Source organism: Aethalodelphis obliquidens, unplaced genomic scaffold (genome assembly GCF_003676395.1).
Source record: "Aethalodelphis obliquidens isolate GAN/ISIS:26980383/991018 unplaced genomic scaffold, ASM367639v1 scaffold11, whole genome shotgun sequence".
Taxonomy (NCBI): Eukaryota; Metazoa; Chordata; class Mammalia; order Artiodactyla; family Delphinidae; genus Aethalodelphis; species Aethalodelphis obliquidens.
Window position 1 is genome coordinate 20,658,258 of NW_020837955.1, and position 13,428 is coordinate 20,671,685.

Here is a 13,428-nt window from a genome sequence, read left to right on the forward strand (position 1 = left end):
ACGCCCCACAGACCCCGAGGAACAACTGTAATTTTGAATTGTGGAACACTGCTGGAGGAGGAGGTCCCAGGGAGGGGAAGGGAAGCTTGAAAGCACCGGCACTGGGGGAAGAGGGGCAAGGAAGGAAGGGAGGATAGAGACCACCAAAGGCAAGGTCTGCCTGAGGCCAGCTCTCTGCAGCCCCCGCCCTGCCTTGGGTGCTATATTCCGTCCTTCACTCTGCCCACTCCATACTCAAAATGCATACGTGGGTAGATCCTAGGTATGTCAGTTCTCTTACATTATGAGCTTCATAGGCTCTTCTGGAAGCATAAGCACCACTGAGAGAATGATTTCTCTTAGAAATTTAGTTCTAAGTTCCAGGCATGTGGTTTAAAACATTCACATTGGGGGTATCACCTCTTCAATGGGCAGAAACTGCCCAGTTACTCTTCTGATGGTTTTACAGGTATTAATTGGACTTAACTCCATTACTACACAGAGCCACTCAAGAGAAAGATCTGAGTCACAGATCTTCTCTGGCCCCTGGAGTGCCATGTTCAGCGCTGGCCACAAAGTGGGGTTTCATAAATGCTAGGAGACCGGCTGGGAGGGAGCAGGAGAGGGTCTGCTACCCACTTGCAGAGAGAAATCATCAGAACCTGGGGGAGAAGGGACTGCATCGAATGTCAGAGGTGCCTGTGGTGTGGACGTGGCCAGAACGGGTCCTCAGTGCCTTATTCCGGCTGCCGGACCACATTCTCCCAACACCTGTGGTGTGGACGTGGCCAGAGCGGGTCCTCAGTGCCTTACTCCGGCTGCCTGGACCACATTCTCCCAACAGCAGCACTTCCTAATATGGGTCTTGTGGAACCCTGGCCCCCAGGAGCTCCTGGGAGAGGAATCTAGGTGATACTGCCTATTCCAGTCCCCTCTTAGAGACACACAGTGACACCCCCATATCTAGGCTCTGAGAAGTTCTGCAATTAAAACAACAAAGCTGGTTGGGTTTTGTTTAACTCACTGTCCTCCAAACTCAACCCCAGAGGCCCTTTGTTTCAAAGTGTCCCCATCACGAGCTCCTATAATATGCTTTGGGAAACGCTGCTGTGACGGCAGCTGGGTGGAGACAGGAGCCGTGGGTTCTAGTCCTGGCTGTGGCACTTACTGGCTTTAGGCAAATTCTAATCCCTGTGGGTTCTGTTTCTGCACCTTTCCTGCTCGCCCCTCAGGAATGTCGCCAGCAAGACACAAATGGGAAACACGGGGGGTATCTGACCATCATGAATTATAACCCTCAGCCCCATGGCCCAAGGCTCACCTCTGCCTTCTGTCCGCCTCGAAAACTGATCCCATCAGAAATGCACGACTGGAATTCGGCAATGGTGTAGTACTCCACCTCAACAGAAGGGGGCTCTGGCGGCTTAGGCAGCTGGAACCCCTGAGGCAGAGAAGGACTCAAGTCAGCGAGGCTCACCTGCTCAGAACCGTAACTGAGGTGAGTGTGGCGGCTACACCAGGTGGAGAGCAGCTGACCTGAGGATGTATCAATCACCTGAGTCTCAGGGTGGCTCACCAAGGGACCACTCTCCTGATCAGGCTAAGAACACCTAGGCTTCGCTTGAGACTTGTCTGAGCTATGAAAATGATCATCGAAGTAAATTTCCACCCTTACATCTTTGGAATCCAGTTTTCAGAAGCCTCAACAGCTAGGTCCCAAAACAAAAGTCAAAAAGCGGAGAAATTGTTGTAACAAAGCCCGTGCACACTGCCCCCTGGGAGAGGAGAGCCATGTCCTTGAGTCTCAGGTGAAGGGCCACCGGGGTGACACCTGACTGCAGAGGTGGGGTGGGTGTAAGGGGGTGTGGGGTTGGTCAGAAAACCCCTTGGTCTGTCATCGTGATGATGCCAAATGGTTAGGCAAGCACGGAATACACTCAGGATCCTTTGCTCTGGGGTTGGGTAGAACGCGCTGGGCAGCCTAAATGCTTCCTAGATGCTGGCGTGTCGATAACTAAGCCTGACATGCAAGCAAATGTAGAATACGGCCACAGCCCATGAGCTGGGAGCCTCATTCATTCACTTGACAAATGTTTGTTGTGTGTCTACTGGGTGCCAGACTCTGGTCCAAGGCACCAGGCATGCAAGAGTGAACCAAAGGGACAGGACAACCCCCTTGCCCTCGTGGAGAGGACATTCCAGCTTCAGCCAGTCTCTACTCCAGCCAACATGGCCTTGGCGCCTCCCCATCACTCCCAATATGGCCTGGTATCAAACAAAGGAGTTAAAATAAAACAATCTTATAAAAAAGGTACACGTGTTTGGGAGGCTGGGGGGGGGAAGCAGCTACAGTGTAGCAGGAAGACCTCAAAAGGTCTCTGCCTGCAGGTAGAGGGCTCCAGTCCCAGCTCAGCAATTCACCAGTTGCGTGGCCCTGGGCAAGGCCCTTGCTCTCTCTGAGCCTCAGTTTCCTCATCTGTAAAATGGAACTAATAACAGGGCCATGAGATAATGAACATAACTTCTGGTCCAGCCAGCGGCACAGGAAAAGCTCTATAAACATAAGCTGAAGCCGAACGCTCTTCCTGAAACGCCATCCTATTCCTCTTACCCTGCCTCGTCCTTCAAGGCTCAGCATGTTCTAATTCTGCCAGTCACAGCTGAGCTGCCTCAGGTCAGAGTGAGTGAAGGGTGCGGGGGAGGCTGGTTTTGAGGGACCAGGTCCACTTTCCCTGCCCTGGTGGCTGGCTCTGCAGCCGTGCGTGCGCACAGAGGTGGCCCAGGTCCCGGCCCTGCCTGGACCCCCGCGGCCAGGTGGGAGTCGGACGGACCTAGCCGGAAAGAGCAGCTCTGCCCTAGCAAGCCCTGCTTTTGGCAGGTGTGGAAAGAATTACCCCATTCTTGCCAAAATCAAGTCTGCCCGAAAATAATTAGCTGGGGCTGAGAGAGATGAGGGGAGGGGAGAACTCGTTCAGTTGTGTAAAATGGGAGGAGAAACAAGATAGAAAACTCCAGTGGGGCTGATGGCCAGGGCCAGGACGGTCCCATCTCCAGGGGCCAAATCTTCAAAAATCCTGTTTAGGGAAGGCCAACTCTTCCAGTGACGGCCGCTGTCCACCCCCCCTGGGGCGGATGTCACTGACCACAGTAAATCTTGCGGCTAAGCCCAGATGTGACTGCAGAATCCTTGTCCACACATAGTGCACAGAGAGCTGACAGAGGAAGTGGAAAGTCGATGGCCAGCCCTCTGCATACACCATCTCATCCCATCCTTACAACAGCCCTAGGAGATGGCTGGCACTGTCCCCCTCTTATAAATAAGGAAACTGAGGCCTCTGGAGGGTAAGCAACCTGGCCAGGGGCTTGCTGTTTCTCAGTGTCAGAAACGGAGTATGAATCCATGCCTGGCAGGCCTGAAGCCCCATTCTTTGCACTGCATCCCACTGCCCCAGATGACAGTTCTTGGTTCTAGGGCTCTCGGTCTGCCACCTCTCACCCAAAGCCCCAGCACCCTGAGTGCACATCCACCTCCGTGGCGGTCTGGATGCCAGGAAACCTCACCTACAGGCGCCACAGACCCCAGCAGCACTGAGCCTCTTTGAGCTTCAGCATAAACCAGTCCCTTGCCATTTACCACCCTCCTCCCCGGAGAAGATGCTCACTGGTCTGCCCTGCGCCCTCCCAGGTTCTGGCATCCACTGGGCACTCCCGGGCAAGGAAGGCAAAGCTGAAAGTCTTCCAGGCTCACATGGACAGCAGCCCTATTTCCCGCCCCTGGCAATGCCCCGGCTGGACACTCTCGCCAGCCAGTCTAAATGTTTATGTCTGCCAGTGCCGTGGCTGGGATGGATTTATTTAGCTTTAGAGTGCAGTGTGTTTTTGATTAAAAACTGTCCAGCTAGGCCCCAGGAAGGCTGGGTTCCCCAGGCTTCCCTCCCTGCCTCCAGCCCCACAAAGCTGGAAGCTCCAGCATGGCCCTGGGGAAGCCCTGGACCAACAGACTCTGCACTGAGACAGCCAATTACTGGGAGCTGCTACGGGGCACCCAGGAAAGGGAATGAGAAAGAGAGAAGAAACTGAGCACACATACCAAGCTGGACTCTCTGCGAGGTGGAGGCCTTGTCCTGAGGTTCGGGGAGCCTAGAAGAAGAAACAGGGCTTCAGAAATCGCAGCCAGACACAGTGCCTTCCCTCCCTTCCCTGGGTGTGATCTCCTGATGCTGGGAAGTTCCCGCTCTTTTCCCACATTTATGAGGAACCCATGCTCTCGGTCACCACAGGCACGAGAGCTGGGCTTCTTCAGTGGAAGTGAGAGATCTTTAAGCTTCCTTAGCTGTGTTTCAAGGGGATCCGTGAACCCCCTAAAATGATGTGCACAATTTCAAAATGTACAGACAGAGGGGCTTTTTTCAGGGGAAAGGGTAGATAGCTTTATCAGATTTCCAAATTTAGGAGAAGAGACCATGTCTGTTTTTTGCTCACTACCAAATCCTTGGAAGCTAGCACAGTGCTAGGCAAGAGGAAGTACCCCCCAAACAGCTCCCGACTGACTGCTCAGAAGGTTTCAGGCATAAAGCTAATGTAAGCTCAGGACCAAACTAAAAAACAGCTTTCCTCCAGATTTTAAGAATGGCTGGACATAAACAGAAGCTGGTCTCATAATACAGAACAGTTTAACCCTCAATCCGCAGGCATCCTTGCCCCAGAGATGCTAGAGATCTGGAGGGGCCGGCAGCTGGGTTTCTCCTGTACGAAAGGAGGAGATTCCGGAAGGATGCTGCTTAAAAGTGCTTGTGGAGGGAGGTACAGTCACCCTTCCGAGTGTCTTAGATTTCCGGTAACTGGAGGAAGACGACAGGGAGGAAGGGGTAAGGCTCAGCAAGATGATCTACAGGCTGTCACTCATAGAGCAGCCTTGCACTCTATGAGATGTGAGCACCCATGTGAGATGTGAGATGTGAGCACCCATCTCACAGCCCAGGTGACCTATCTGCAGAGTGACCGTTCATGATGCTACCAGCTTACGTATGCATGCAATTTATCTCGGAGGAGTGGAAGGAATTGCCTTGTCCATGCTTGTGATTAGCATAAGACAAGCTGGCAAAGCGAGCCTGGGGTCAGGGGTCAGCCTACATCTCAGGAACAGAATAATATGGGGATCCTGCACACACCCCGCCCCCCCCTTAGGCTTTCCTTGCACCTCACGCCCCTTCTCTAAAGAGCTGTGCGGCAAGGACCCGGGGATCAGCGAGGTTCTTACTGATCTGGGCCCTCTGAGGGGCAATCCTGGCCACGGCTGGGGAGCCCTGGGCCAGCTTGGAGACGGTCCTCTCGGGGACACCCAGGGCGCTGCCGTTGGAAGCATTGCAGAGGATGGGCAGGCTGATCTCCTTCTTGGTGATGGGGGCCTCTGGGGCCTCGCCTTCAGCTGGGGTGGTCTCCTTGTCCCCGGACGCCTTTTTGTTCAGCAGGTTGCTGATCTCCATGATGTTCCCGATGATCTCCACTGGGCCTGCCAGATTCTTCTTCCGTGCTGGCAGGTCATCCTTGGCTTTCTTCAGGTAGGATGCTGGTGCCCAGCCCTCTTTGCCCAGGTATCTGCAGGGAGGAGTGGGACATGGCATCATGAGAGCACCCTGTCCAGGCCCCAGTCTCCGTCGGGCCTTGCCCAGCTGAGCTTTCTCTGCTGCGCTCTGTAAGACACTTGGCAAAGCCACTACTCTGGAGAGAACTGGAACGAGGGCCAGTGGAAAGACATCGGGAACACCACTGCTTCCTCTCTGTCTCCTAGTTCTTTGCCTGATCCCTCTTGGTGCGGGCTCTCGTTGTTTGCAACGTCAGGCAAACGTGGGACATTGAGATGAGAAGATTCCTCAGGTTTGGGGTTGCCTAAAAGGTAGACTTTGCAATGGCCTACAAGCTCACCACAGCAGAGGGCAATTCTAGAGATAAGAAATGAGAAGGTATATAGAGTTAAATGCCCAGTCAGAAAGGGAAGTATGATCAGAGGGGTGAAGAGGCAGCACAGGTGAGAGTTAGGAAACCCGAGTTCTGGCCTATGGTACTTCGGACAAGTCCCTACCCTGGAGCTCGATATTTTCTCTTCTGCAAAATGCTGGGACAGAGTAGCTGTAAACATTTATCCAGAAGGATAGACATATTGAGACCAACTAGGAAGACGTGTATAAAGAGTGAGTGGCCAAGTGGGAGAAGTATCGGCACCACTGCAGGAGGAGCAGACGGATCAAGTTCACAGAACAAGTCCACAGACAGGCCAACGCTAAAGGTGACGTTTCAAAGCAGTGGGGTCAGGATGGATTATTCAGTGAGTGGTCTGGGGATGACTGATGATCCAGTTAGGAAAAACAAGTGAGACTCAGGCCTTACAACCGTATAGCAAACTTAAAAATGCAAGTCGTGAATATTTGCTTAATCTTGGGGGCTGAGAACATCTTTCTAAGTGGAACTCCAAAGGCAGAAACCATAAATGAAACGACTAAATAAAGCACGTGACTGGGTAAAATTAAAGCCTTTGGTGTGGCAGAACGAAAACAAAACGAAACAAAACCCCAAACCCATAAACAGAGCAAAAGGCAAATGATGGGGCCGACTTAATTTCAGGGGATTTGCTGACTTCTGAAAACAAGTTTTTCCCTTTTTCCCTCATGGTGTTGAGCTCCTACCCAAACCCACTGAGAACTTACTTCCTGGTCCAGCAATTCCTGGCCAATGCCCTGCAGTCTGGGGTGCAATGTCCCCGCCTGCTCCCTGGGACACATCTGGCTCCCTGGAATGGCTCTTCCATGCCAGATGTCTGATAATCCCCGGCCCCCCTGCCTCCCTGATCTGACCTTGTTCTTGGGGGCTCATTAGGTAGGAGGAAAGGAAATGTGAAAGTTCAGGTTTCTAACGTGTTTGAGCTTTGCTGGAAAGTTCAGGTAGGAGGTAGCTTCCTATGTTCACATCACATGACTGTGCAGGCAGGCTGACCCAAGCTCAGCCGTCTATCCCCGTTTTGGGGCTTGGAAGGCAGACATCAGTGAACAAACGGATGGAAGTCAGGGAGCTGGCAGACAGAAGCACAGAATTTCAGGGCTGGATGGAAGCAACTAGTAAAGATACCTAATCTTACATACACCAACAACCAAGGCTCAGAAAAGCACAGCAAGTAGCAGAGGGTCACACGGCTAGCTTTTGGCAGCATCTGGCCCAGAACTTGGTGCCCTTCATCTTGTAAGAAAGATGAGGAACCTGCCAGCCACTGGGGGCACCTGTGCGGAGATGGGGCGCGAGGTCTCCTGGGAGTGATGGTCAGGACTGTGCACTGTCCTGAGGGCTCCCATTCTAAACCCTGATGTGCTCCTTCCGTGTTACATGGATAAAATTAGATTCCAGGCAGGGAGATGCAAGTGAATCAGGAGAGGCTGTGTGTGTTTGGGTCCAATTCTGCTCACATCTGCTTTCCAGCTCTGGAGCACGGAATGACTCCAGAGGGAAGCAAACTGGAAAAGGAGGATGGGGAGAGAGGGAGGGCACGCACGCGTGCGTGCGTGCGTGTGTGTGTGTGTGTGTGTGTTTGGCGGGGGGTGGGGTGGGTGTGGGTGGAGAAGAAAGACAGGAAGTAAGGATCAACACAGAGCCTGGGATGCTGGGAAAAGGCCTATTTAAGGGGGTGTCTGGCAGCCTTCTTAAGGTGGAACCTTTTCAGCAGGGTTTTCTCGGTTGCAGCTCCCATTGGCTGAATGGCCAGGCCGTGGGGACAAGAGCTGACTAGATGGAACCAACTCAGAGTGATTTTATTGGTTATTTTAGAAAACTAAAACACCCAGCAGCCTTGTAGAAAACCTCTGGGTGAGTGGTTTAGGTTAGCAGCCTGCCAGAATGTTCACTGGCCTTCCCACGCAGACTCGTGGTGGCTGGATTGTGGGCTTGGCTCTAGTTTCCATTGTTTAGAGAACATCAAAGCCTAGGGGTAGTGGATCTGGGCAAACACGCCCAGGCACACACAGTCCTGTCCCACCTAACGGGACAGAAAGGGACACCTCAGCCCGCTGACTGGTGTGCACAGGGCTGGGGGCAGGGGCGCTATGTCCTGGCAGGTCACTCTAAGGTTCAATGCCATGTGGCCAACGACCTTCATCCTACCCGTCAGCACAGACCAATCTGAACACCTTGCGGCATGCTGTGTTCTGAGCAACTGTCTTGTGAGTGCCCCCGCCGCCTCGGCCATCTGTGCCCTCGGTGGGGGACAGCTCAGAACACGCATCCTAGCCACAGTGGGTCTGGGGTTCCCAGGTGTGGTGGGCTGGGGAGGCGGTCCCCAGAGCCCATGACAGGGACTCTCTGTCATCCGGCTTACAGGCAGAGAAGAGAAACTGGGTAAAGTCATCACAGCGGAGCTGCTTCTAAAGGACCCAGAACACTTCCTGGAAACAAGCCCCTCCTGCGGGGGCTGCTAGCTGGCCTGGGAGCCCCAGGGCAGAGGGGCCTGGGGGGCAGGACCTGGTAGGGGAGAGGTGAGTGAAACCCACAGGGTTTAGTTTGCTTCCAGGAGTATCAGGAAGCTGCCCACTCCCCTACTCACACCCCCCGGATGGGTTTCTCAGCTGGGAAGTGTGATTAGGCCCAAGGAGAGTGAAGGGCAGAGCAAGAGGCCTCTGAACTAGGCCTGTGCTCAGGCCAGACTTCCGCCCCAGCTCTCTCAACCACGGAAGCCAGCCCTGCGGAGCGGAACAGCCCGGGCCCGAGCCTGCATCTGTGGGCAGCAGGGGCCGCCTGCTGGGACCTCGGCAAGGCCCGTGGACGCCAGCACTGCAGGCGGCCCGAGCTGCAGAGCACGCCAAGCAGCCACGGTCGGACACGGAAACCCAAATTCAGATGTGCTGGACCCTCTTGACGGCTGCACGGGAAGGGACTGCACCACTGCCTGCGAGCCGAGCCAGGGCCCCTGTGCGCCGCTGGCTGTGGCTCAGCCTCCGCCTTATGTGTCCCGGGAGGGTGTGTGCAAGAGGAGCGCTCTCTGTCACGGCCGCTCAGCCTCGCGGTACTGAAGCCGTCAAGCCAGGCCGTGGGTGCAAAGCTGCTGTCAGGATTGACCTGCCAGCTGGTGCCCTCAGCCACTCTGCTGCCCAGGGCCACCCTGGGGGCCGGGGTGGCAGAGAGGCACCTTGCTCCTCTGCTGGGGCTCTTACCTGATGTACCACCAGCCCTCCAGATTCTTCCGGATCACCTCCACGGTGACGCCCTTCTCAAAGCCAATCTCGTCCTTGCTTTGGCTGGTGTAAGGCTGCACAGTGACATACTTCTCCTCTGTGGGTGGTGGGTGAGGCGAGAAAGCACAGCTATTTGAGGACGGGGTACAGGTCCTTTGTCCAGCCTCCTTCTCCCCCTGGCCTGGCCTCACTTAGTTGGTGGCCAAGGTGTACTGCATCAACCTCTGGCTTTTCCAGCAAAGGGAAGAGAAGGGAGCAGGCCTCACAGCTGTGCCCTGCATGTGCCAAAGCTGGCCAGGGCCCCAGGTGGCCTTGCAAGCCCCAGGCAGCGTAGAGCTGGCTCTCCCAGCCTCCCAGTCCCATAACTGCAGACAGGCTGCCGGGGCCTGGAGTCCTCAGGGTCCCAGAAACTCCCTGGGCTGAGGGCAGGGCCATGAGGAACCTGGCCCTCCTGGGGCCCGAGTCAGGGAGTCTGAGAACAAACCCAGGTGTCCCCTCAATGCCTGGAGGCCTCAAGGCAAGCCCTCTCCTTCCTGAACATGCCATGCGTCCATCTATGCCCCAGACCTGCTCTCTCAGCCTGTCTCCCACCTCAAACCCTTAAACCCCTCCTCTGCCCAACCTTCTGACAGCTCCAGGGACACCTCAGCCTCCCCTGACCACTCAACTGCTCGCCTGATCACATAACTTCCCCGAGAGGATGCTATGGGCATGGTTATGTGCCCTGTTAAGGGTCCAGGGGCCAAATGAGCAGGGGCAAAACAGTGCGGCACAATCAGGCGGGAGCCCTGGGGGGGACTGAGTTGACCACACAGCTCGGTGGAGCCCCTCTGGGAGCTGCCTGCTCTGGTCTCACGGTAGGATTGCACGCCCTCTTCTGGGCTCCCCAGGCACTGGGAGAGAGGCACCGTGGGGAGCTGAACAGGAGCGTGGGGGGGCAAGTGTGGGGAGGCTGGGAAGTTTGTGTCTTCCTGGATTCCTTGGGCCTCTCTCCTGGCAGGGACCCTGTGCCTCCACGGGAGTCCCTGCTCAGGCCTCCTGTCTGCTGGGGACCGGCAGACCCACAGCTGGCCGGCCACAGACACCCTGCCTCCTGGGAGGAGAGTCTCCCCAGAGGAATAGCTTGGGGAGGAACACCCAGTCCCATCCATCCCCTCAGCGGAGGATAAGCGGCAGAGATTGGCACACCCTCTGGGAGGGTCACCCTGAACCTGTGCTGTCCTCTCCGACCTGGATTCTCCCTGGGGGCTGAGACAGTGCCTGGCACACAGTAGGCGCTGCAAAGGGACTATGGAGTACATTGATGAGGACAAAGGTGTGTTGAGCCGGGGCACCGAGGGGGAGACTCTCTGAGCTCAAAAGAGCAGGCTGCTGGCACAGAACAGCTGGCTCTGAGACGGGCGCTCCCCACCCCCCAGCTGGACCCTGCCCGGCAGCCTGCCCAAGCCTCTGGCAGTAGTGGGGGAGAGGGCAGCTGCCACCCTAAGCCCCTGCTCAGGAGGGCCATCTGTTCATTCTTCCCTAGATTATCAGGGTCCCGTCTGCGGCCCTGCGCCGGGCGGAGATAGCAGCTCCCTCTGGGGTGGAGACAGCTGCCCTGCCAGGCCGCAAGGACAGAGCTGGCAGGCCGCTGGCCGAATCTGCAGGCTGCCGAAGGGCAAAAGGTAGGTGACGCCCCACGGGAGCCTCCACAGCTCAGCACGCTCTTCTCAAATGCAAGCCTTTCTCGGCGTCAACTGGCTCCTGGAAGCTTTCAGATTCCAACCCAGCCATGCTGGGGCGAGCCGCCAAGACCGCCTGAGAACCCGGCCCTGCCAGATTCTGACTCGGGCCTTTGAGAAGGTTCGTGTTTTATAGTCCAGCCCCCTGCGCTCCCGCCTATTCCTGGTCTCGCTCCATTTTCCAGTGGGACACCGTAAATCCTGGCCCGGGCGGTGGCCGGAGCAGCAGCGCCGGGCCCCAGGGCCCCAGGGTTCTGAGGCTCGGGTGAGCCAAGGCCTGGGCTCCACATTTTGCCTTTGCTCAGTTGGGCTATTTTTAAAAGCCTGTGGTTCGTGCAGGAAGCCATCATTAAAGTTTCCCTGGGCAAAGTCACTTTTGCAGAGAAAAATTACAGCCTATCTCTTGGGCAGATCAGAGGAGCCCTTCTCTGCCCCACGGCAGAGGACAGGGCCTAGACTGCTTCATGGGGGCCAGGCCCCAGCACCAGCCTCCCCAGTCCCCAGCGTGTGTGCTGAGGACAGAGCCCCGAGGGCCATGTAAGCATCCTGCCTTCCCCTGCCCCTCCTGGTGGGCAGAACCAGGGGTGTCCGTCTTACTCAGGAAGGCTGAGCTGCTCCTGCACGAAGCCCTCTTCGTGGTGGCCCTGGGGCTGATGGGAACGCAGATGTCTGGGAGTTTACGCTCCCAGGAAGAGAGCTGGCTGGCTTGGAGGCTCGTCCTACCCTGGCACCGTAGCTTCTAGGAGGTGAGAATTCAGAGCCCTGGTCCCAGGCAGGACAACTCCTCCAATTGGCCTGTTTGGGGGCTCGGTTTTCCGCCACGTTTGGCTTGGACGACGAAGGTGTGGGTTACCTCTGTGTGGCCGCGTGCCCTGTGGGTCTCAGCTCCCTCCTCACAGGTTTCCCTGGGGGAAAGCAGAGGCAGTCCCTCCACTGAACAGGGGCCACAAACCCCACCTTAGGGGGCCAGACAGGAGGATGCCCAGACTGAAAGAAATGACCTTGGCGGGGGGGAGGGAGCTGAGTCATTTGCGTTGCTTGGGGTCTCTAGAAGAGATGCCCCTTAGGAATCAAGTTGAGGGAAGAGGCCCAGGAGCTCTGGGGGCACCTCTGGGCTTCTGGGAGGCGCTGATGCCATGGTCACTCCGATATACCCTCGGAGGATGGTTGCCACCTCACCCCAGGGAGGGCTGGCCAGGCCGCCCACGGGGTGGGTAGGTGGCCGGGCCTGTTCTGGTTTTGGAAGCAGGGGCTGGAGAGCCCTGCAGTTTCCAAACCACAGACGCCTCCCCTTTCCAAACACTTTCCCCTCCGTCAGCAGTCTCCCTGGCTCCCCTCCCAGTCCCTACAACTTACCCAACCCCGATGCAAGAGGCTTTTTGATTCCAGAGGCCTGGTTGGCTCTGGGACTGGGGGAGTGGAGGCCCCGGGGAAGCACTGCTTTTCTCTTGTCTAGTTATATACGACCCACTGCCGGTTCCCCCCTCGTCAGCTCGGCTGTTTGCAGCGAAGTTTCTCCCAGCCAACTTCCTGCAAGTTTTTCTTGGCTGCCTGATTTAACTTAGCCCTAATTTAACTTAGGGCTAAGACTGGGAAAGGATGTTGTTTAGGTCTCTTATTCAAGAGAGAGAAGTCGTGGGCCCGCATTTGCTTACATATTTACATATGTGTGGCTGGCCATAGAATTATGCATTCAGTTGGGTATCTGTGTCTACTTACATCATGTTATGTTTAGAATCGTAAATACTGTTGCCGACATACACGTGGTATAGGAGTTATGTATACGAGACCGCATACGAAGCTATACGTGTACTTGGGGGGTGGCTGCAGAGGTGTACCTACGATGTGGTTGTGTGGATGATGCATCTGTGACTGTGTAAATAGTGCAAACGTGGAATGGTCTACGTGAGGGTGCGTAAGTGTGTACTGTGAGTGGCTGTGTGCACAGGACCGCAGACGTGCAGCTGTGTAGGGCCTGGAGGGGCCAGTGTACCGTGGCCACGCCCGTGGCTCTCGGGGTTGTGTGCCGGCGGTCACGCTTCACCGATTGAAGTGTCCGAGAGGCCACGTGGTTGTGGAGACAGAGGTGTGTTTGGGGTTCAGTGTGTGATGGTGTTTGGAGCAGATGTGGGAGGGGATGGGGACAGGCCAAACCTTCCACCCTGCTCTTTTTCCAGGCCAGGGTCCCACTCTCCTTTGCTGCCAAGGCTCAGGGCCGCTTCCCCGCCTGGCCCCCAGCTATGCTGCCCCACCCATCCTACCTCTGTGGTGCCTTTGCTGCACATTCAGCCTGTTCTCTCTGCTTCCACGACTTGGCCCCCTGTCCTGCGCCAGCACCCAGGGTCCACCCCACACTCCACCCTCGGGACAAGCTGGGCCCCTCGCAGCCAGTGCTGAGCCTGATGCTGGGCCAGCCACGGGCGGTGGCCACCCCTGAGTCCAGGCTTGCTGCTGCCTGGGGCTCGGGGCAGACACCAAAACAGGGTCTCAAGTCGTTCAGGCACAAGCTTTGGGGG

The 13,428-nt window shown here is 56.2% G+C and overlaps 1 protein-coding gene across 14 annotated transcripts in view; it reads right to left on the bottom strand.

The window, feature by feature from the left end:
• SH3PXD2A (SH3 and PX domains 2A) overlaps positions 1-13,428 on the bottom strand; it is a 241,562-nt gene that overhangs the window by 12,737 nt on the left and 215,397 nt on the right. For all 14 annotated transcript variants that reach the window (XR_003433908.1, XR_003433907.1, XR_003433905.1 and 11 more), the window contains 4 exons: positions 9,171-9,288; positions 5,240-5,577; positions 4,070-4,119; positions 1,301-1,420 (listed from right to left, as the gene is read on the bottom strand). Coding sequence is in view for 9 of the 14 variants with exons in the window: in XM_027112509.1 (XP_026968310.1) it covers positions 1,301-1,420; positions 4,070-4,119; positions 5,240-5,577; positions 9,171-9,288 (626 nt within the window). In the remaining 5 variants the exon portion in view is untranslated. The remainder of the gene's footprint in view (positions 1-1,300; positions 1,421-4,069; positions 4,120-5,239; positions 5,578-9,170; positions 9,289-13,428) is intronic.